Raw genomic sequence first — 24,862 nt, 5'->3', positions numbered from 1 at the left:
TTGGTTTTGTTTCCACCTGCTGTTGAGAAAATGTTTCAAAAAGAAAAATGAGATCTATTCCTAATATTTTTAAAGAATTCAAAGCCATCTGGAAAAGAATCCTATGATCTGACCTTCAATATTTATAGATCTCTATATTTAGCTGAATTAGTTCTAATTAAAACACTTTCAAACCTTACAAAACTCTTCATCATATGCCAAAGGTAAGAAACAGCAGATCTCAAAGCATCATTGATGCCCAAGGCTCAATGGATAACGCTTAGGTCATCTGGCTGGATATAGCTGCATAACCTTAACAGGTGATTAATCTTTTATGCTTGAGAAATTAAATTATCTGTCTAGATCTTCCAGCCTTGGAAGGAAATGCAGGTATTGCCATTACAGTACTTTAGAAAGGATCCTTCAGGATCCTTCAGAAGAACTGACTGTGAGTTGATACTTCGCTTCCAGGTACAGTCATTAGCTCAAGAAGAAAAGGAAAACAGTCTCTGGACAATTCCTGGGAAGAGGGAAGTAAAAAGAAAGATAATTCTTCCAGGGCATCTGAAGCAATCTTGAGCCAGAAGGTTTGAGTTTTGTGATCTCAGTACAGAGCTCTGGGGTGAGGACTTTTGAAGACATTGCGTTCCCACTGCTGTGCTAACAGACTTTCAGTGGATAATAGATTTTATTTTCCTTATCCTTACAAGCTAAGACTAATAGCTGTTCTTGTGATCTCTTACATTTATAGCCTCCTTCAAAACGTACACAAAATCACTGAAGATGCAATGTCATAGCTAGCACTATGACTATGAGGAAATGTATGAGCATGTATGTGAATACATCCAGCTCAGCTACAGTTGAGTGATTCCTTCACAGCACTGGTTTATTAATACATAGTACACTTTAGAGAAAACTACTTAAGGCAATGGAATGTGTAACAATCAGAGAATAAAAAAAAAAACTGTGCTACAAACGGTAACTGATGGGTATGAGCTCCAGTACCGATACTGAAGGAACAATTCTTAAGCTTTTCAAAAAGATATCATATTATATATCATATTATATAGATATCATATAAGTTTTCCTTTGAAAAAGGAACTGCAAGGTTGTGAGTGCATGGAAAATACTGAACTTGTATTTTCACTGAAGCACAAAAACTTTTACTTGTATTTTCTATACAAATACCTTGATCAACACTTCAAATACAGCACAGCTTTTTGAGGAAAATCCTAGTCTAATGACTATTAGTTGTTTACCTAAAGATTTGGTCATATCAGCATATTCTGCTAGGGGAAATATTTATTCATAAAAATATTCTGCTATATATTTCTTTTAAGTGAAGTTCTTTGTAAAACACAATTCAGATTTTAAACAGATTTTTTTTCAAAATACACATCAACTGAGTGTATATACAAAATAAACCTCTACAAAAAATAGTGTTTAAATTGCTTATCTAAAGAAAATGGGAAAGATAGCAGGGAAGTAATGAAACACTCAGTTTACTAGATTGCGTTAAAATCTTTTACAACGCAAGCATTCAAAATGACACATTCTTTCCAGTGACACCGGGAAGCGTTTCACAGCCCCACTCAGTGCTCTGTTCTTCCCTCCTCCTCCACCAAATAAAAGTAATAATAATTTAAAAAAGAAAAAAAGATTTAATTGATTTAATTTTGACCAGTATTGCATTCCCATGCAAGAATTTGCCTTGAGCTCTGATGTCCCTGACCAGCCTAAAACCATTATTCTATGCAATACTCCTCTGCAACCTCTTTTCTCCAGCTCCTAGGGGTTTGGCTGCCTACACCCAAAGCCAGCTCTGACTCAGGCAGGTCACAGACCTTAAAGCTTCGGTAACACCCTCCTGCTCCCACAGCAATCACTGCTGGGGAATTCTCATGCATTTTCTAGGGTCTGAGACTTTGCATCCAGGGCCAGGATTCACTGTAAAAATCACTGTCTCTGGAAACTGAGTGTGGGGCAGTTCGCTCACACAGTGTAGAGCTAACTGAGGCTACTGCTGTTGAGATGACCTGCCCAGAGACTGAGGCCTCTGTCAGATCTGGCTCCCATAGTTTTTTAGCCTCTCAAGTTGTGCAGAAGACTCCAGTTTCAACCCAGTCATGCCTCACATCAACCTCTGCTGTAGATAGCAGGATCATCCAAATAGAACCCATAACACATGAGACAACAGACCCTCTGTCCTTCCTCCTCCTGCACACCATTTTCCTATCATCCTTGCAGGCATGGCTGTAGCTGTACAACCTCACGACAATTAGGATCTTGAGCTTCTCTCTTTGAAGGAGCCTGAAGACAAAACCCTGCCTCAGGATCTTTCAGGATTCTTTCTTCATCATAGCTGCCAGTGCTGCCTAGCCCTATTCATGAAGATATATCAAAACAAGTCCCGCTGAAGAAATGGCTGATATCCCCACTGTGCATAACTGTGCATAAACAAGTAAATATTCAATTGAAACGAAGTAGGTCACAGATAACAAACAGTTTGACAGCATGTAGCTGATATAAATTGCTTGTTCAACCACTAGCATGCTAAAAAATCACAGACACAATATCTGCCTGAACTTTCTGAAAGCTGAATGTTGCTGTAAATCAGTTTCTACAATTGTGATACAATCAGCCATCCAAATAAATCTGAGAGGCTCAGCTACAAAGCTGCTACAGCAACAACTTCAGAACATAATTTCAATGTAATGCATACATAGAAATCACTCTGCTCCACATCCACAGAATACATACAAAGTTTGTCACCTTCCACCCTTGATATATCTGCTGCCACCAGCATTTACAGTAACTTTAGAAGACTCTTCTGACAATTCCTTAAGTCAAAAAGCTCCTGTGATAACAGCCTAGCAATTGTAGTGCTGTTCTGCATTGCTTCAGAAAGTGCTTAAAAATGTATCTCTGCCCACATCTAAAAAGGAAACTGAAAGCATTTTCTTTGAGGATTAACAATATTGTGCAAACTACATCAAATCAGGAAAACACAATTTGCCAGACATCTCCAGTTACATCAAACTGCTCAGGCCCCATGCAGCACAGTTTTGAACGTCTCCAAGGATGGAAAGTCTGCAGGTCCTCCAGACAACCTGTTTCAGTGTTTAAACACCCTTATGATATCTTGTTTCCAACACTCTTTTCTGGACACTCTGAATCTCTGAAAAACCTCTGCCTTCATCTCCTTTGTACCCTGCTTCTAGACATAGAAAGCCAGAAGTAGAATTTCCACTACACCTTCATTCCCTTTCTATGCTTAAACAAACCCATCTCTCTCTTGCACGACATGTGCAGAACTCACTGACCACTTTAGGGGCCTTCATCACACTCACTGCAACGTGTCCATATGCTTCTTGCTCTGGGGAGCCCAGAACTGGACACAGCACTAAGGCGTGGTCTGACAAACACAGATCATTTTTCTTGACCCCTAAAATGCAGGGCTGAAAGAGCACACCCCTGCTTCATGCTCAACCTTGCTGTCTACCGTGAACCCATTTCCACCACTATTTCTAGTACTGAGAGTAAAAAAGCAAATAGGAAGTCAAGTAATATTTTAATGTTCCCAGAAATTATCCAGATGCAGAGTTGAAAGTACATTAAGTAAGTTTGCTGATAATAAACCAGGATGGGCTGCGGACTCCCTCAAGGATAGAGAGGCCTCACAGTGACATATGGATAGACAAGAAACTCCACAATCACCAGTCACATGAAATTTAATAAAAGCCAGAACCAGATTCCCCACCTGGGATGGGGTAATCCTGGCTACATGTACAAATTGGGAGACAAGAGGCTGAAGAGCAGCCCTGCTGACAGAGACCTGGGGATTTGGGTTCATGGAAAATCGAATGAGTCAACAGTGTGCCCTGGCAGCCAAAAGGGCCAACAATGCCATGGGGTGTATCCAGCACAGCACAGCTAGATGATCGAGGATCCCACTCTACACTGCACTGCTGAGGACCCTCCTCACACTGTGTGCAGTTTTGGGGACCTCAGTATAGGAAGGACATCAAACTATTAGATTGTGTCTGGAGGAGGATGACCAAGGTGGTGAAAAGGCCCTTACAGTAAGATGTACAAGGAGCAGCTGAGGTCATTTGGCTTGCTTAGCTTGGAGAAGAGAAGGCTGAGGGGTGACCTCATGGCAGTCTGCAACTTCCTTAAGAGGGGCATTGGAGAAGGAGGTGCTCATCCCCCCTCTCTGGTGACAAGAAATAGGATACAAGGAAATGGAAGGAAGCTGCATCAGGGGGAGTTGAGACTGGAACATTAGGAAAAGTTTCTTCACCAAGAGGGAGGTCGGTCAGTGGAACAGGCTCCCCAGGGAAGTAGTCATGGCACCAAGCTTGTCAAAATTCCAGCAGTGTCTGGATGACACTATTGGACATGTGGTTTAGCTTTAGGCAGTTCTATGAGGAGCAGAGAGTTGGGCTCAACGATCCTTATAGGTCCCTCTCCACTTGAGAGATTCTAGGATTCTAAGCATATATACATGTATGAGCTAACTAATTTTAGCTAGGATATGGGACTAGTAATCTGCTAGCTACCGAATGAGATCAGGAAGCAGACAACAAACACCAGCTAGTGAAAAGATTAACAACTGCAACAAACTGATATTAGTAATATGATGTTCTAGAATGCATTTGCATTTTATCCTGTGCACGAAGTTCAAAGACATTGGTTTAATGTTAACATTTCTATTTTCATCCGCTTTACTTTACTTAAAACATCTTGTCAATATTTCTGTTGCTATCCTACATCTATTTTTTATATTTAAGTAACCCAATTTTATGAATGGAATTTGAAAAAAATCTATTCGAGCATAGATCTACTAATATGCATATAATCCAAAGAAGTGGAATATAAAAATAACTGCTGCTTTAAGCATAATGTGTTTTAGCATTTATGGATTCGCGGAGTATTCAGATCACATATCAACTACCTGAGTTAATTATGGGTATCTCATTCCTTACTGCATCTTTCTTATTTGCACTGAAACTGCCTGTGGTCTTCCAGTCAAAAGCTGAAAAATCCCCCACAGCAGGAAGCATTTTAATGACAGCTACTTTGAGTATCTGAGGAAAATCTCAAATGTGAAATTCAGAGGCATAGCCTAATTGCATCACAGAAGCATAGAACAGGAAGCCTAGAAAGACATAAGATTTTAATAGAGCAGTTTTGATACAGGCATATTGTAAGTCCTTCATTTCAGTAATTTTGAGTTCTCCAACTTCAGGAAACAAGATAACAGGCTGTTACAATTGTATGAGCACTGTTATTTCTCCAGAATGTTGCTTCAGTGGTTTCTGAAAAATCAGTCCAGAGTCAAGGGATATTAATTCTGAGCACACAAAAATAAGGAACTCTGAGGATGTTAATCCTAGTTCTACTCATGACAATATGTAATAGGTGCTTCCAAACTTGGATTTTTCATCTGCAAGAGAATTTTTCTAGACTACATATATATTCAGTGTATGCAATAGTGTTTTGGCATGAGGAAGAAATGCTGTAAGAGACACATAAAAGCAGAGAATCCTAGAATGGTTTGGGTTGGAAAGGACTTTAAAGAAGGTGCAGGGACACCTTCCACTAGACCAAGTTGCTCAGAGCTCCATCCAGCCTGGCACTGAACACTGCCAGGGATGGGGCATTCACAGCTTCTCTGGGCAACCTGTTCCAGTGCCTCACCACTCCCATAGTAAAGGACTTCTTCCTACTATCTAAATACCAGCTTAGTTCAGATAGTGTTGCAGTATTAACCTGCTTTGGCCAAGGCCAAGAAAGAGAATGTGTCCCAGAACTGGTGTCCACCTGCCACATCAGCCAAGCTTGAACTGCCGCTGGGGAGAGATCCTTCCTGACATGAAATGACCTCTGCCTTTCAAATAAGCATTTACTAATAACCACTAAGAGTAGAATTAGGGTTGGGATGACTGTCACAGAAAATGTTATCAAGTTTAACTACTTCAAGTTACCAAAGCTTGAAGCAATGTCATAGTAAGTGATCATACTGATACTGAAATAAAGTGTGTTCTATAAAACGAGCTACAGTACAATAGTTCACTATACAATTCTATATTTGCACTAGGAGCAAATACTTCACCATTAATGTGGTTTAACTGTAACAAAATGTCATTCTGTGATTGCATCAATGCAAACAAGCACTAGTACTGCCATTGATAGTGAGCATATCCTTATTGCTCAAAGAAAATAAAATAGCATTTTTTCTATGCTATGCCATTAATCAATTTCATTAATAAATGTTCCACACATTTCTCTGCAGCTACTCATATTTAGCTAATCATATTAAGTAGCTTGCTTCAGCTTTTTGCCCTCCCCATTTACTTCAATTTACTTCAAGGGGAGAGTAGACTTGGGATTTGATATGGAAAAAATTTACATTAGTTATGCACACAGCTATTTGCAGCAGAGATACCTGAACACATGCCCAGCCTTGAATTAAGTAACCTAATGTACATTATATATATATCCTGGACAATTGTAGTGTGTCTGCTACTAGCTTCAAGATCCGCTAGCTGGAAAATAAGGGTCACACCCCCTAAACATTGGTGGAAGTGTCTGCATTGATTTAACTGGATTTCAGGTAGGTCCTAAATAAATTAACGGAAACTATCTGTGCTAACACAGTTCATGGCACTGAGATCCTAAATTCGTCAGATAATTCAATGTAAAAATTTTCTCAGTTTCCTACTTACTGTTGTAGTCACTTATCTGGCAGACTGCAATATTGGGCAAACAAGTAGGTCTTCTTATTGGTTTCAACTCTACACACATCCATTTTAACATGGGACATTTTGGTAATGCTTGACAATTTTTGAACATTAAATAAAACAGGAAATTTGCACTACTTAAGAAATAAAAGTAATGAAAAAAAAAAAATCATCTTTGGATATTAGCAATAGCAGCCAGCAGCTTCTAAGGGGAAGTAACCCTCTGAACAATTTACTATTCCCATCCTGAATAAGCTAAAGCTCCCACAGTTACCATTAATAAAAAACTGCACAAGATATTTTTGACTTTATAGATCAGATCTTTATCTTTAAATTATTCTTAATCACATGTATCAAGACAAAATAACTCAATCACATTTAATTTCCCACTAGGACATCTCTGAAAACCTTTCTTGTCATGTTGCCCCCTCCCCAAATTTGTGTTAGAAGGCTCAAAACCACCTTTTTATTCCAGAGAAATTAAATTTCATCATTTGTATGTACAAAAGGTAAAACATATGCTTAAAGATCAGTGTCTTAATAAGAACTGTGCTGCTGACTGTCCCCCATACTGAGTTTTAAAATTCCTTTGCTAATGTGACCATTAGCACACTGGGTTTTATTGCTATGCAAAAAACCAAAAAGAGTATTTTTACTGTGCAAACAGAAAGTGATTGTGCCCCCCCAAGTCTCTCCCTAAAGACTGATAGTTGTTAGTCACCTCACACTTTTGTAAAGTCAGTTAAATCAGAAAGACTTTGTAAGCATTTTAACAGAAATGTTATTTAGTTTCTTCAGGTGACAGATATGGAGGAAAGTTGTGATACCTTCTATTTCCTTATCAACCCTTCCTCAGTTTATAAAGATAGGATTAGGATGGAAAATTGAGCAGGAGTCCCTCATGTTCCTGCTGGCTTTTCCATTAAGATACCTGAAGACAAGAAAAAAGACAGAAAAAAGTGAGCAGCAAGGGGATTCCAGTCTAACTAATGGAGGAAATAGTGGAATAATAATCTGTGTTGGAAGATGTGAGCCGTATGTCATCAGCTGATCTATTAAACTAGCCAATTTCCAAACACAACTCAAGAATTTTTAACCACAAAAAGCTGCTATATCTGTTCCCTCTGCTTGTACCGGGCAAAACAAGAAATCATAGAATTTAAGTGCGGCAAGAAAGATCCAGGCAGACAACAGTTAAAGAATTTCTGATGGCATAGATAGGGTCACTATAAGAGACTGCCTAAGAGGGTTATGGCTTTAGGAACTTAGACAAACACCTGTAAGAAATTGTGCATATTGAAGTAGTCCTGCTAGTGGCAGGACAGAGTAAGCAACTTTTGGGGGTATCTTTTCACGATGTATCCCTGCTGACCCTGTTCTCACAGCAGAAACTAAGCGCAGGACTTCTAAAAATTTGGCATCATATCCTTTCTTAAGACAAAGTTTGATTAGAACTGAATAATTCTTAAAAAGTACTTGGCTTCCAAGAAGTATTAATTTGCAACTAGATATATGCAACAAAGATGATCAGAGGGCTGAGGTGCCTCTCCTATGAAGACAGGATGAGAGAGTTGGGCTTGTTGAGCCTGGAGAAGACTCCAGGAAGACCTTACAGCAGCCTTCCAGTACCTAAACGGGGTCTACAAGAAATCTGGAGAGGTATTTTTTACAAGGTCACATAATGACAGAACAAGAGGGAATGGACTTAAGCTGACAGAGGGGAGATTTTAATTAGACATTAGGAAAAAAATCCTATACTATGAGGGTGGTGAGGCCCTCGCAGAGGTTGCCCAGAGAATCTGTCACTGTCCCATCCCTGGCAGTGTTCAAGGCCAGGTTGGACGGGGTTTGAGCAACCTGGTCTAGTGGAAGGTGTCCCTGCCCATGGCAGGGGGGTTGGAACTAGATGGTCTTTAAGTTTCTTTCCAACCCAAATGATTTTATGACTATACAAAATTACAGCCATCATATCCAAAACCAAAGTGATACATTTAACTACTCCTGTGTTTGTCTTAATGACCATTTTGGGCAATCCTGAGTTGACCTCTTCCTCGGACGGCTCAGTCATTGGACTGCATGTAGCAAATTATTTGTTATCATTATTACCATTGTAACCTGGCACCACTATTGCTTCTTTGAGTACAAGCTAAGCAGCTAAATGTCAGAAAACTGCTTTGAGTGATGCAATTCAGAAAAAGGGCCAGTCAGGAGGTGGGCAGAAATGTAGCAAAAAAACCTGAGAAAAGCAGTAATATTATGGCTAGGTTGTGCAGATCTTCACAGTTTTAATGTGGTAAAACAAAATTTGCAGCTAGAAAAAAAATGTTCATCAAATATGGCCTCCTGCATAAGACAGCACCTAGTAATTTGAAATACTGAACCCAAAAGCTGAACAAGAATATTTTTGGAAAAATACTTTCTGTGATTCAGAAAACTGAGAAAATTCTACATACAATCATGTAAGTCAGTCTGGAATGTCCTCAGGGTATCCTGCAATTAGTTTGTCCATTTGTAGTTTTGGTCTGCTTTGTAACTATATGCAAAGATGCATGTCAAGTCATTGCACTGGGAAACCTAGGTGTGATATTGCATTACAACAGACCCAGCAGCAACAGCCTACACCAATTCAGTAAAACACAAAGTTCAAAGAAGGCATCTTTGTGTAACAAAACAATGCAATGCATCTTCCTTATATTCTTAATTATGATGGCTCAGTAAGTTACTACGTCTGCCCCTGCATCTGCCAACAACACGTGAAGAAAAAGACAACTGAAAGACTATGCTCGGTCACCTGCTCACATCAGCTTGATGACTGTTTTAATTACATTATAAGAATCTTGATTACTTTCTTCAGTAACTTCCTTGACACTGATAAAAGCACTTTGTCAGACTGTTTCACATCATCATATTATTCGGGGGATGAAAGATATCTTTGATTAAATGATTTTATTTCATGCTTTATTATCAGCTTTGACATAAATTTCCAGAAGCCCCCAAAGGGCATTTCTTTTTGCACTGTAGCATAGCCTTGTTAGCCATTCAGGTGGAATAAAACCACTCTGCTTCACTTTATGGTCCTGTGCCCGGAATTTTTCACACGGCACCCTTTTAAACCTAAGAAACGGTATTACAGAACATTAAAATCTTATGCTGTTAATACAGGACTCCACTAACACATTAAGTAGCATTGTATTTTATTATTTTTTTTTTATTTCTCTGGAAACAAGACTATTTACTTTTTGATAGGCAAATTTATTGCAGTGGTTTGTGTATTACCAAAGTCAGTGGGAATTTGGGCCACTTGCCACCTCTATAAGTATTCAAATCTGGAAAGACTGAGCCTCATGAAAAACAGAGATCATTTATGAGCCAAATCCTTCTGTGTGCAGGAAATGTGGATGACCCTGGATGACTTCAGTGATACCTCACCTTTGTCACTGTCCATGAGACACAGAAGAAGGCAAAACTGCGCTGTATTTTCTAAGATGAAGGTAAAGACACTAGTGAAACAGACAGATTCAGGGAAAGGTCTAAAAAATATGATTGACGTGCAAGAGGATAAAAGCCTGTAGCTGTTGGAGTATTCTTACTTTGAAAGAGTCAGGTATTTTTGTACCTTAGCTGCTAAATCAAGAGTGAGAATTTAGTATTACTTTTTCTATCACTTCTTTTTGAGAAGCACTTACATGGTGGTGACATACCTAGAAAGAAAAGCCATTTTTTCCTAAAATTCTCTGGTTTAAAAGAAGAAACTCTGCATTCACAAAGCCTTTTTCAACCTGAAACTCAAAACCACTTTTCCCTCTACATGAAATTAGCAGACTACAGCTTTCTCCTTCAAAATGGCACTGATATGTCTATTTCTTTTATCTCTATGCTAGAAACACGACTTCTACTGCTAGGCTTTTTGTTTTGATCTCTCCCTTTCTTTTTTCTTAATTGTGATAAAATTTCTTTTTGCTATTACACCACTTCCAAGTCAATGGTCACCAACGTGAGTCATATTCATGGGAAAGATTCAGTCAATAAGGCAAACTGCTAACAAACCCTGATTCACCTTAGATAACATAGAAAATGCACACTGCATCAGAATTTACCAAAGTGACTTTTTCTGTAAGTGAAAAAGAGAAAATCATCATCAGCTTCCACATTTTCTTTCCTTTCTGAAGCAATGAACTGGCATAATCTGTCAGAAAAAACTTAGACATGAACATGCCCAAATCAGCACCTCTCACCGCTGGTGAGAAGTATGACTTCTAGAAATAAGCAGCTTTTGGGAATGTGCAGTCCCCAAAAGACATGTTATCAGTTCTTCAACCCCAGGTGTAAAATGCCTTCACATGCTGTCATTTCTTGATTTAAAATGTGAAGTAGTAGAGGTGCAGCTAACAGTTGAGCAGCAGTAATGCAAGCACACCTCTGAAAGGTGCCATGAAGCTACTTCGCAACATCCACTGCTCCCCTAATTTGAGGAGTTAAATGAATTTCTTGATGACAAAGCAGGAGCCTGGTCTAGCCAGGTCTCTTTCCCGCAATCCTTAAATGATGAAACTGATGGCACAGGAGTAGAACACACAACAGAAAGCAGAATCTTTCTCGTTGCTGCTAACATGGCTTTTTGGCTTCTAAGGACAAATAGTGGACCCCAGAAAATCTATGAATTAAGAGTCAAAATCATGCAATATCTATTATAATTGTAATAGATATAACTACAATCTTCCTGTCAGGAAAACAGAAGCTGGTTTATCAAGTAATTTCTTTCTGAACAGAACTTTTATTCATTTTTAAAGCTCATCTTTCATACCATACACAGCATCCCACCATACCGAGAGGCATGAGTAGTTTTTCTATTAGTGAATTTACAAGAAAATTGTTATATTGCCTGATACTTTCTACATGTCAGTGTGTTAAGCAATCTGATCCCAAGGGCTGAACTGTCATTACCTCCCAGAATGCATCAAATCCTCCTGAAGGAAGCATACTGGTGGCTCATTTGTTATTACAATTTAAGTCAGTAAGCAGCTAAGTGCAGGCAGAGGTAAATTACTATTCTCATTTTACTGTCAGTAATGTGCATATTACTTTCAGAAACATTTAGTGACCCAGTTCACTAACGATAATAGTATGTATTAGGATTTGTTCCAAGTACCTCAGTTTTTCAGTCAAGACTTCATAAACCTGTCCTTTTACTTTGTTGCAGTTTGAAAGGCAGAGACATATGGTAAATTAGCTAAAATAATAGTCAAAATCAATTCTTAACTATTACGCAGTGATGAACCAGATGACCCTACTGCCAACTGGATATCAAAAGACCAGCCAAGAGATAAAAACCTACACATTTTGACTGCCTCTATTTCTGCTCATTTTCTCATTGACAGTGAAGGAAATAGCACAAGAAGTTTACACTTCTGTTTATGAAGACCATAACACAATCTAACATTTCCATCTCACGGTTATGGCACACAAATCCACTTACAGGTGATTTTGAAAATTATCAGAAGTATCTTTCCTGAGTTAATTGACTATTCCATCGGTCCAATAACCTTATCTTTTTTCCTCTTCAAATCTATCTGAGGAATAAAATCAGTTTCAAAACACAGAGTCTTCTCTCTTACAGTCACTTTTTCTCACAGTAGGGTGTTCAGAAACATAAATATTTACTATTTTATAAAGAACACGTTTCATTCTTCCACCTTTCTGGAGAGGCAAATTTTTCATTCAATTTATGAAACCAAGTGTCCTGAAATAAAGTTGTATTTGATAAATAGCAATGAGATTTTAGCTGACTCAAGCTGTTGAACAGTGTGGTGTTTCACCATGTACCTTCATAAAGCCTGCCAAGTGATTCCCCATCTTTTTTCCTGTTGATACTTTATGGACATAACTAAACTTGCTGTATCTGGAGAAATATTGTCCATGCTTCTATTTCACATATTTCAGCCCAGAAGACAGAATTTCGTATGTATATGTTGTGACACTTAAAAGACACTGTGTCTCATTCTAATGAACCATTTTTTAGCTTTTTAGTTTTCTCTGGGGCTACCTTATATATTCCCGGTAGGTCAATCAAGTAAGAAAAATAAGACCTAGCTCCTCATTTGGTAAGCAATTTAGAGTCTGATTTCTTAAGTTTCTAGAGGTTCCTGGAGTTAGATTAGGCTGCTGCCCAGGTCAAGTAAATGTTCTTTGTATTTATGTAGTAGAGCTGAGCAGGCATTTTTACAAAGCCATGTGCTGGGAAAAAGTTCTCCAAAACATTTTCTCTTGTTTCTTCTAATTCACAGTGATTCCTTTGCTTTGTTCCTTCCAAAGTTCCTGCCTTCCAAGCCTACTTACTGACATGCAATTCAAATTCATTATAAAAAAAATGTAGTAGTGTTATTAAGAAAAAATAGGGTGGGTAATTTGTTGCTTTCCAAATGTTTAATGTAGTACTTTTACACATGCATGTCCCTAAATCTGTGTGATTGCATATTGCAGATCTTTTAATTTTTAGTCCTCTATCAGTTTAGTTTTTGGTTTTGAGATTTTTGTCTTTTTTCAGTGTTTTGCTCATTCCTCATGGCATGTCCATCTATCCCAGCAGAAATGCAACATCTGCAGTCTCTTCCAGGGCACAGGGTCCTCTGAGAGAAGTCTTTAGAATGATGTCATTCATTCATATTTTAAGAGCATACAACACTGCTCTGAAGCATCTGTTCTCTCCAAATCCTGCCATTTGGACTTTGCTTCCTTTCTTGGGACACAATCTCTTCTTCTGACATAAGGAGACTCTTCTCCACCATAACCCAAACAGAAACGTGACTACCAGACCTTCCTGCAACAGGAACAGTAGCTCTTACATGTACAATGGCACAAAGTGGATCAGGACTGCTTGCCACCAATATTAAGCCCTCCTTAAAAGAAATTAAAAAAAAAAAATTAAGGTAGCAAGACCAAACACACAAAGAAACAAGCTCAGAAAAAACTCAGGCAAAGAAACAGAAGCTGTGCAAGTCTCTGCTGGAAAGCCACCTCTGGAAACTAACAGGACCATCTGAGGAGAATTATGGTTCCCCTCTCTGCACAAAGCCACCCTCTTTGCTCGTGTGCTCAAGGCACTTGTTAATCCTCTTACTTCACATGGGAAGGCATTAGTGCGTTAGTGTGTGTGTTTAAGCATGTAGAAATCACTACAAAAAGTACCAGCATGAAACACGCTACAGGAAATATTTATTAGGGGAAAAAATGGGAGCAGTGAAGGATGAGCTGATGACACAAGCAGTGAAAGCATTCTCCAATTATTTGTTCCCATCTGTACTTCAAATACAGCTCCTAGTACTCTCTGTGCCTGTTAGAAAATGAAAAACTGAGAAAATAGGATTATAAAACCATACCTGAACATGAGGCATTAGTGAAGTAGGTTAGAACAGGAATGCACGCCTGGAAGAAAAGCATAGGGAGCAAAGCTGGACAGCATCTGCAAATGATCCTAGTTCACCTGTCTAAATTAAAAGAGGCCACTGTGGCCAGAGCCGTATCAAATGTCAGTTCAGGCAACTGAGCACTGCATACCATTTCAACAGAACAGAATACAAGCACAGCCTACCTGCTGAAGAGCACCTTTTATTATTCATTTAAAATCAGTAATTTCAAGACAATCCGACAGATTTCTAGTGAGCGATAAAAACTGAGAGGCCCCATGCAGGTCTCAGATTCCACTGTTTATTTAGATCCACCAGTGTGAAATCACTGATGCTATACCTGAAATTACATCCACAGGGTAAGAACTTTAAACTTCTCTTTAAGAAACCATTGCATTAATTGAAAGTTTTGTATTGTTTATTACCAAGGTCCAGGTCAAACCACAGTGATTTTCTCATGTGTAAAATGAGCAACCTGGTTTACTGGAAGGTGCCTCTGCCCATGGCAGAGGGGTTGGAACTCAGTGACCTTGAAAGTCCCTTCTAACCCAAACCACTCTATGATTCTATGAAACAGGAAATATCTGTTATCTCTCATTCTTTGCAAGTTCTGGCAAAGGTGTATCCTTAAACTTAATGATGTCATTTAGTTGTTTTGTTCTGGTAGACTAAATAAAGCTCTGAAATGACAAAAGCATAATGATATTCTTTTACTCTTAATAAATCTACAGTCACAGATAAACAGAGAATGAAAAATAAAAATGAGTCATTACATACCAGCTTTTGCAAACTTTATTCTGTTACTGGGAGCATTCTCTGCAGAGAAAGGCTGTATAAAAATGGGTCTACTGGATGTCTACTGAGAAACAATATTGCATTAGCCCCCAAGACCACTTAATTAATTTGGAAACCGGACAATTAAAAAATGAGCTTAGATGTCTGCAATGGCCTTTCCAATGTTTGTGGATTCACAGGAGCACCCTTCATTTAGAAAAATAAAAAAAAGGTTTATTTTTTAGAGAAAAAACATGAAAGAGAAAAGAACACAGACACTATTCTGATGAGTGAATTTGTGTACATAAAATTTTTCAAATTCCCTGATGAAAACAGCAAAATATTTATACTGCTCATCTAGTAATTTGATTCTGCTGCTGTCATGCTCTTTCTTTAAGAGCTCTTCATGACAGGAAAATTCCTTCAGGTTGGGTATTGTATCTTTCACGGAATTAGGACAATGGGGCCCTGCTCTGATGTGAATCACTTGCTTTGAACACGTTAAATATTAGAAAAGACAAGAAGTGTGTATCAGAAGCAAAATTTTAAGCTGATTTGGATTCTTGAAGGTGCTGCTACATGCATATCCCCCTCCAGTCACCCAGCTCTGCTCATCATCTCAGGAAGGTGCTAGAGATCCACCTCCTTTGCTGTGGTCTCTGTCACATCTCTCGCACCCTCTGTGCAGGGGTTGCTTGTTTCTGGTTATTCGCCCTGCTCCTGTTAACTCTGCAGGGTCCACTCCCTATCTGGCCCTAAAATGTTATAGCTGTAGCTTCAGAAAAACATTTTTAGTCGGCTCTTTTAATAATTAATCACAACATTCACCCTTAAAACGTGCAATGAAGAGAAACCATACACAGGGGGCAACATTTGTCTGCTGGAAAAAAAAAAAACAAAACAGGAGAAATATTGCAGACTTGCCTCTCCCCCCTGATACTGAGAATGATGATAAAATACCCCGTATCTGAGCTCTCATACCTCAGGAAAATTAGGTTTTCCTAAATGTATCTGACTTGTAGAGTATGGATATTCTAATATGTGCTTTTGGCATGGGGGGCTGGGAGGAAAACCTTTGCAAAAGAATCAACACCACTTCCTGATTTGTTCTGTATGACTTATATTTTGATTTTTCAGCAACCTACGTTTTATCTTTCTTCTTCTTTTTACAGTTGCTCACAATGTGCCTCCCAGCAGCCATACATCTGGTTTGGAAACACAAATATCTTCTAGGGTAGTGTCTTCCTGTCAGGATGTGCTAAATACCTGTTATCATACACAGTATAGTCACTTGTACATAACAATAACTAACCCATGCAATACAGATCTGCTAAGTGCACTATCACCACGCTACACTGTTGCTCAAATATGTTGCATTAGTAACGACTGACCTAATTTCAAAGCTACCCACACAAGTATCAAATGGTTATATCAAACATTATCTTCTAATGCACTGTTAGAGTACCCATGTTTTACCTGGCTGCATATTAATTTCCAAGCCAAAACTAGCAAATACTAAGATAAACTGAGATAATTGATGTCACGAATCCAACATTTTATAAAACGTACTACAGGTGCAGAAACCTCAAGGGACCTGACCATGCTAGCTAAATTTTCACTGTATAATCCAATTAACTGAGAAGTTCCAAGAACAAAGAACACTTCTCAGTTTTATGCAACCTTTTTTCATCACTAAGTTGATTCAAGATATTTTGTTTTCCAGTTACAAATGCCTCTAAAGCAGTTTCAGTGGGACATGTAGTAGTAGCAGTACTTTGTGTGCTGAGACTAACAGCCCTCCATTGTTTGTAATTTTTTTCCCAAACAATTATCTCATAGGAAAGCACATTTTAAAACACTTTCAGAAACACCCTCAAAACTATGCCACTTTGGAAGCAAAGAGATAATTATCATCAGAAAGTTTCACTGATTCTGTCTGCTCTGTCAGTCTTTTAACTGACCTGTTCCTGTGTACACCTTTCAACAAACCAAGGTATTTTTTGGCCGCTCACATACTGCTCCACTTACAAGTTGGTCTGAGAGGTACCAGACCTCTGTGTATTTCCTAGGGACAAGGCAACCCTAAAGAACGTATAGCAGAGGACTGCTCACAAAGGAACACACCTTAGCAACGGACTCCTTCTTCATCCCTAGAAGTTCACGGCTTGATTTTTTTAAGACAAAACAAAGAAAGACGGAGGATACCCACCATCCCTTACTCCCTTTTTACCCCACTCACAGACCTTTCTCGACAGATAAACACGCCAAAACGGAGCACAGACAATTTTGGTATCTTCAGGTACTCGCAAGGTGCTTTAAAGGTAGCAAGGAAACTAATTAGAGGTAAAGTTGGGACTATTTCTGAATTAACTTTCCAGCAACAGCGTCTGCAGTCCTCTGGCAGATGCTGAGCGGCTGGCGCCACACCGGTTCTCAAAGCGGGCTGTCACCATACCTTCAGAAGCCTGACGGAGGGGAGGAAAGCGGCATGGCACAGCTTCCGGATGGTCCAGTTGAGTGGCCTGGGAGCGTCGGTCTGATTCATGACCCTCCACAAATCAATCCCACCGGGAGATCAGCCGCAGACCTGGCAGCGCCTACCGCGGAAACCGCCCGCCCTGGCGCGGGCACCCTGTGCGCATCCCGCCCGCCAAGGGGCAAGGACCCAGAGGGACCGGCAGGGACGGGACGGGCAGGGCTCGCCCGGAGCGGGCAGCGGGCAGAGGGCTGGGCTGGGCTAGGCTGGGCGAGCGGCGCGGCCGTGGCCACCGATCGATCCTCCTTAAGAAAGCTGGCTCCTGCGTGGGAACAGCAGCGCTCATGCATACCAAATGCGGCTGGATGGAGGCGACCAGCCCGCTGCTCGGGGCAGGCTGCGCTGCTTGAGCGGAAAGCGGCAGCCCGCATAAAAAAAAAGGCTGCAGTGAGAGCTGCTGCTTCTGCTCTCTCCCTCCTGCCCTCCTCTGAGAGCAGCCAGGTTAGCCGCTCCCAGGCGCGCTGAGCCATCCGCCTGGCTCCTCCGCTTCCCAGGGCGAAAAGACGGGCAGAAAGAAGATAATTTAAATAAAGCGAGCGGAGGGGTACTTGTACTTTCTTCCCCAAAGCATTGCAAGGAGAGGGAAATCGGCATGAGGGGAGGGGCCAACGCTCAGACAGCAAAGATAGAGAGAAAAAAAATGATTCACTCGTGATTTACTGATATAATGGTCCTAGAAAGCATAGATCATTGATCTGCCATAGTACTGGTGCACTAGACACAACTGGCAGTGGTTAGAAGCTGTATGGTAAGAGTGTTAGTGTTAACATGTACATTCTGGCAAACACACACACACCCCGCACAACAACAACAATGAAAAACTAACCTGTCAAACAAGCCAAGTTCACAATTCAGATCATTTTACTATTAAATCTGTGCACAGAACAATTATTTTAAAGCCATGCAATCACTATTAGTAATAGAGTTGGGGCAATACAAGTATAGCAAATCGTGTTTCCATTAGGGGAGGTAAGTGGCTTTCCCAGCCAATGAAGATGTTCTTGAATGCCAGCTCTCCAGCTAAAGGAAACGTTTTCCCCCACTATTTTTTTGGAGGGGACAAAGATTACATGAGGGAAGAGTTAGGAAGTGCAAAAGCAAATATCCTATAAAGCAATAGGAATTTTTCATTTTGCTAGTAATGACCAGTTTTTACTAGCAAATAATAGTAAGTATAGTAATAAAGTATAGCAATGACTATAGAGGAAAACAGCCACTTCTCAGTACCGTTTAAGTATCTCATAAATCAGGTTAGGAAACGTGGATTCTACAGCTAGATTTCACTGATCTCCCATTTTCACATGGCATTCCTTTTCATCTCCATAGTGCACATATTTTTCTCCTCTATTTTTAATTTATTCTTATTACTGCATATACATTCATCATCAATAGCTGATGAATAATTCTCCAAATGAGGGCAAAGAGATGAAGAATACTGTTTCCATGAGGCCATGCTAATCTGCCTGGATCATGTATTACTGTCTATAATGGTTTGCAGTAAGGTCACAAATCTAAAACTCTCTAACATGAAACAACACTTCTGGTTTGCTTTTTAAAGTTTATTTAAGGACAGACAACTTTGTGAAAAACAGGGAAACTTTAGTACCTCAGTCAACACCATCAGATCCTCCAAGGAAAACAGAGGATCTTAAAAACTCTGTAGTTACCCCTCAAGAGCAGGGAAGGACTGGTATTTACATCCTAGTCTTCCTCCTCAAAGCAAGTCTTGCCCTTGTACACAGATTGATACTCTCCAGAACCTGTATATTGGGACCCATGTAGATAGAGCCTATTTGCATTGAGGTGGAAGCCCAGTACATTTATGCTTCTTTTGAACATACACATACCAGGCAGCTCTTCGTCACTGTACCCTCTTGAGAATTGTGCAAATGTTCTTATTCAATCTCAGTTTTGGATAAAGTTCTGCTGTCCAGAACATAGTGCAAGGCTGACTTTGCACCGGAAGGGTTTTCTCACCTCTTCCACCCCACTGCACATGTCAAAATGATAAAAATTCAAAGGTGCAGAGACCAGACCATGGGTTGTGTATGGAACAGAATGGGTCGAACACCTGGAGCCATTTCCTTGTCAAAAAAGTTGTGCCACTGGCTGGCACAAATGGTTATGACTGAGGAGCTAGGTTAAATTATACATATTTAAATGGCTTCTTGCTTGAGCTCAGAATGTATTTGTTTTATAAAAAGAGTAAAAAACCTTGCTGTTGATAGTGAAATGGAACATAAGTAAATGATTAAGTAATTGTTTTCTGAAACTACTTTTCTAAGGGTCCAGTAAAGAGACATAATTAAGTACATATAAAAAAATAATTCTGACTTTAAATAGCATGTACCTTAAAACACATGCAGCATGATAACTTTGCTGTTATAATAGTAATAATATCCAGTGATAAGGCTTTCGAGGTTCACAGTAAAAGAAAAGTAAAAGATTAAACAAATCAGAAACAAGGACTCCCAACACTTCCAAGACCATGCCATTTTCCTACTCCCACACTCCAAGCCATGCTAATAACATTTCTTTACCCTTGAAGACCAGGAAGGAGTGTTTTGGGAAGGTGCCAGACTCATCATTACCTTGACCCTTTCACTTCTGTTTTGTATTAGGCATCTGCCATAAACCTGACTGTTCAGCTTATGTGCTAGCAACAAAGAAGACAGAGCAATCATGGCATGCTGCCCGTCTTTTCAGTAAGTAGAGTAACAAATCTCTGAGGAGGCTCTAGAGCTGAAGACAATAAAGAAACATAACAGATAGCTTTAATAAACTAAAAATAGTGAGCCCAATGTGTCTTCTAGGTTCCACAGAGTTTCCTGTGTTTTTGCTGATCTACATTGCCTTGTGCCTTGCCTAGTCATTTGTATTTGCAGAGAGTGCAAGAGTACTAGCTGCAGTCAGTGGCAGTAAGAAAGCTCTTACAAACAGAACATTACCACGACATGGGAACTTCACTTGCACTGCAAAGTCCTTGGGTGCCTCTCAACATATCATTTAATCTCTGCTTTGCCCTAATTTTAATTACTTTTAACCCTTATGTATGTACCTTGTCTATAAGCAATACTGCCCTGATTTTGAGTGTAAATTTCAGAAAAGTCAGGCAAGGAGATTTCTTTGTCTTGGCAGCAGCCTCCGATAATTTTTGTAAATGTAAATGGTGAAGGATTAGGAAGCAGAGAAGCAAATTCTGAAAAGCTTTTTTTCAGAGATGCTGACAACAATGGTTAAAAAATACAGTGAAAGATTAGGGAGATGTTGGGTTTTGTTTGTTTTGTACAGCTTTTTATCACTTCAGTGAAAAATTCAGAGTTTGAATCTCTTATTCTGTTCTGCTGGAAAAAGCATGTGCTCAGCTTTTCTACAATCTGATGCACATTAGGAGATGCAAAGATGTAGCAATCCCACTAGAATTTATGCTCCTACTTTGCTAGAGCTAAAATACAGATCTGCCACTTTCATATTAATATTTTGTCCCTGAAGAATGCTCACTGCACCATCAGTATTCACATCTAGTTCTTTGTCTCTTGCCAAGGAGCCCCTTTGGTATCACAAGAAGGCATAGCAAATTCCATTGCTTCCTGCAATACAGAGAGATTTCTATTATTCTTAAACCTATTGTTCATGGAAAGCATTTTTAAGAGTACCTCTTTGTAGATTCCTGGCATTGAGTGTGATAATAATCTTACACTTAGAAAGCTCTGGTACTGTAAAATCTAAGTCCTCTGAGAATGCTACAGAATGAAAAATGGCTGAGAAGCCCATTAACATCCAGATCACTCGCACACCATCAATGTCCAACATTTTCAACCTGAGAGCAAACATTTAGCTAAAAGTATTGTAGACTCAGGCACTGCTCTTCTATCCTGCCTAGTTAACAATTCCTTTATGAAATAAAAGATTCTGCATCAATCAAAAGCAGAAAGGGCAGGCAGGATGAGGAAACCAGAAAGGTGTATTGTCAGCATGGTAGAAAGCAACCTCTTCTGTGAAGCCACTGCCTAACTGGGGACAAACATCACGCAGAGGCAGGAGAGTTTTCCCATGATACCACACCCGTTTTTCTCATGTACATCAACAGGTGTGAGAAGAAAGACACATCTTCTTCACCCTGCAGCTATAGACCCTCTTTGCCAAGGCTTCCTTGCTCTCGGAGTACCTTCCTGCTCCCCCAAGGACTTGCATTGCCCAATAGGGTAACAAATACCAGAGAAAACAGAGCTACCCTTGCACCCATTTGCTTGCAGTGCTCATCATGGGAGTACTACATAGACATCCTGAAGCAGAGGTGGTAGATCTTCATAAACCACTTTAGCCATCTTCTAGGTTTGTGGAGGAAATAGCAGGATAACAAAAGAAAAAGAAGTAATTTAGAGGCCCTTATTTAAACGTCAAGAGTTAACAAAGCAGTTCACAGGTATAGTTAAGAAGCATCGGACATCTTACTACCCAGACACTTTGCATGTCTGTAGTAACCTAAATAATAATGAAGATTATATCAACTAACAGAAGCCTGATTTATAATGGCAATAACTCTTCTTTTTTCCCCCAACACACTCATATTTCAGTCTATTCACTTTCATTTTGTGCAATTTCTTGCAAAAATCAGAGGATAGAAAGCTAGTGTGCGTTATAAAGTCTGGATAAACTGTGATTAATTTTATGCCTGCCATAACATCTTAATGGACCCAAATTTTCCTGAAGCTTAACTCAACTGATAATTAATTTATAAAATTTCTTCATTGCTTTCACATATTTTCTAGCCACAGCATGCTTGAGGTAGTTTATTCTGCTGTTATCTTTGCTAAGGTATTTCACAGGTGTCCTGTCACATAATCATACTCATTACTCCCTCACCCTCAGACACAGACATACATATCAAAGTAATGTCTACATGCTTACTAAATGTTAATTAATTTTTTCTAGATGCAGACAATTCTGTGGACGGTTTCAAGCACATACATAAATGGTATTGTATGAAGCTATAAATTATGGCCTTTGACAACAGACTGAAAGGCCGGAATAAAAGGTATTATTTATGTTATCTTAAGTTATCATAGGTGTGTGATGAATATCAAAGGCCAGGTTGGATGGAGTTTTGGGTGATACGGTTTAGTGCGAGGTGTCCCTGCGCATGGCAGGGTGGTTGAAAACAGATGATCTTAAGGTCCTTTCCAACCCTAACTGTTCTATGATGTTATGATTCTATGATTATTTTATTCACATACTCACTAACACTTTGAGGTCATCTTTAACTGATCTGCATCTGGCTTTTTCCTGGGACAGCATTTATCTTGCCTACCACAAGAGATTTCAGGGGTACTGCAACACACAGCCTCTGCAGAGAACCAGGGGAAGTGCACTTGTGAGACAGCAGGTGACCTGGGCAGTGCAGACAAACACAACACTCCTTTGTCAGAGGCAGTCTTCCACACACCCTATTAAATTGTTCCCAGTTCCAAAATAAGCAAGCGGAGGTGCAGATTAAAGTCAGACTGTACACACAGAAAATGGAAGTTTAAGGTGGTATGTCACAAGCAGTCTTCACCATTATTAGTGGTTTCACTTCTGCAGCTACTCCCAGAAAGTCCCAACAATTCACACCATTTTACCTTCAGTTGCTCTCCACATACTTGTAAACCTGCCTGCCCTTAACTATGGAAGCTGTATCCTTGAATGGTGTATTTCACGACACCTTCCTCTTTAATCACAGTTTGCAGCCTTTGGAGTTTATCTTTGAAAGAGATTAAAACACACAGGCGTATAATGCATTTATTTTGGGACTAGAAATGTCCATGGTTGATTGTTACTTAGAAACAAATACTCGATTTTAAATTACAATCTATCTTAATTTAAATTGACTTTCAAGTGTAGGCAAGCTGTTAGTTCTGTAACCTCTACAGCATACAACAGAAATTAGGCTGCTCAAGCATTCAGATTTCTGCTTGTAATAAAAGTTTGTTTCCATCTTAGCCATCATGTTCTTATCTGAATTGTTTGTACTAAAGCTGTATCAGTTTTGATGTGTAATCTCACTTTCTCATATTTCCAGCTCAGATATCAACTTTACTGAGTTATGTTGGTGTAATGTTTTCCTGTAGATAAATGGAGAACATTTTCTAGTCTTGATTATCTTGGTAAATAACATGCAGAAAAAACATTTAACTTCATGAAAGGGAGCAATTCACCCTGACTGTTAAGCATGTCAACAAAGACCCTAAGCAGGAACTATCCTGCAGTAGAGCACTTGTCATAATTTGCTGCAGACAGATGCAGTATGCAACAAGAGCATCTTTCTCAGCTCACAGTCCTCCAGAACTGGATAGTTTAGTTGAAAGTGGCAAAGAATTATAAAAATCACTAATGCCCTCTGCCAATGAGTTCTAAAGAACGAAGATAACCAAAGGATCTTTTCCACATGTACTGTATATCTGCATGCTGCCCCCGCAGCCCCCCCACCTCCACCAGGTTTACCCTCCTCACAAATTCAAAGGCCTTATTCCAGAGCAGACACCATCTCTGATGATTAAGCCTCCTGCAACCATTTGGCTCAGACTGGCAGGGTTGAGCACATTTGGGGTTTCATTACTGACCCATATGCTTTCCTGAGAATTCCCTTCCACCAATTTTTTTATCATCTTCAGCATGCATCAGTGCAGACAGCTAATCTTGTGCTGCCTTTAGTACTTTCCCCAGCTGCTCAGTTAGCTGTGTACCAGTATTGATATTGGTTTGAGGAACTAACCTGGGCACTAACCAGGTGCTTATGGTAAAGTGTATCTGCTGGTGAACGGTTTAGCCACCAGAACTGAAAAGACCATACTGGAGCACCCTCACACTTGCAAAGAAACACCCCAGTGACTGATACCCTGAACAGACGCAGCAGGCAGCACCACAGAAGCATCTGTAGAAAGATTGTCAAATCAATTTAACACAAAGAGGCATAATGCTGGCAACTAGCAGCAAAAAGTCCTTGGTCCAGAGCTAAAATTATGCTTATTACACAGGTGCTATGAATTTAACAAACTGTATACTTGAACTTTTACTAGGACATCCTTCACTGAAGTTCCAGACTAACTGGAAAATAAAGCTTTCACAAGAGTTACAAGTATCTTTTCCTAACGCATTTTGAGCAGCAACATCTTCTACCAGGCAATGGGATGACAACTTACAGACCTGCTGATCTTTTCTCTCACTTGAGCAATTTGTGTTTTTCTTTTAAATAACACAAATATAAGGGATCTTCATGAAATTGAACAAAAGGAGAACGGCAAAGCTTGACCAAGTTTTGCAAAAAAAGAGTATTATTCAAAACCACACTTTTCAAATACATATAAATGACTCCTGTGGTCCACTTTCAATATACTTCCAAACTGACCACCTAGGTTCAAGTCTATTTTTAGTACTTTGCAGAG

General features: G+C 39.6%; 1 protein-coding gene across 2 annotated transcripts in view; it reads right to left on the bottom strand.

Annotated features, from left to right (window-relative positions):
* Positions 1 to 24,862, bottom strand: part of TRPM3 (transient receptor potential cation channel subfamily M member 3) — a gene marked incomplete at both ends in the record, with an annotated part of 379,891 nt that overhangs the window by 236,766 nt on the left and 118,263 nt on the right. Inside the window, one exon of one of the 2 annotated variants that reach the window (XM_080637492.1) lies at positions 17,358 to 17,447. The exons of the other annotated variant lie outside the window; for it this stretch is intronic. Within the exon in view, the coding sequence (XP_080493618.1) occupies positions 17,358 to 17,447 (90 nt within the window). Of the gene's footprint in view, positions 1 to 17,357; positions 17,448 to 24,862 lie in introns of those variants that run through there. 2 annotated transcript variants of the gene reach the window in all.

The sequence above is a fragment of the Psittacula echo genome, assembly GCF_963264785.1.
Source record: "Psittacula echo genome assembly, chromosome: Z".
Classification (NCBI taxonomy): Eukaryota; Metazoa; Chordata; class Aves; order Psittaciformes; family Psittacidae; genus Psittacula; species Psittacula echo.
Note: the sequence above shows the minus strand (reverse complement) of the source record. Positions and strands in the feature narration are given on the sequence as shown.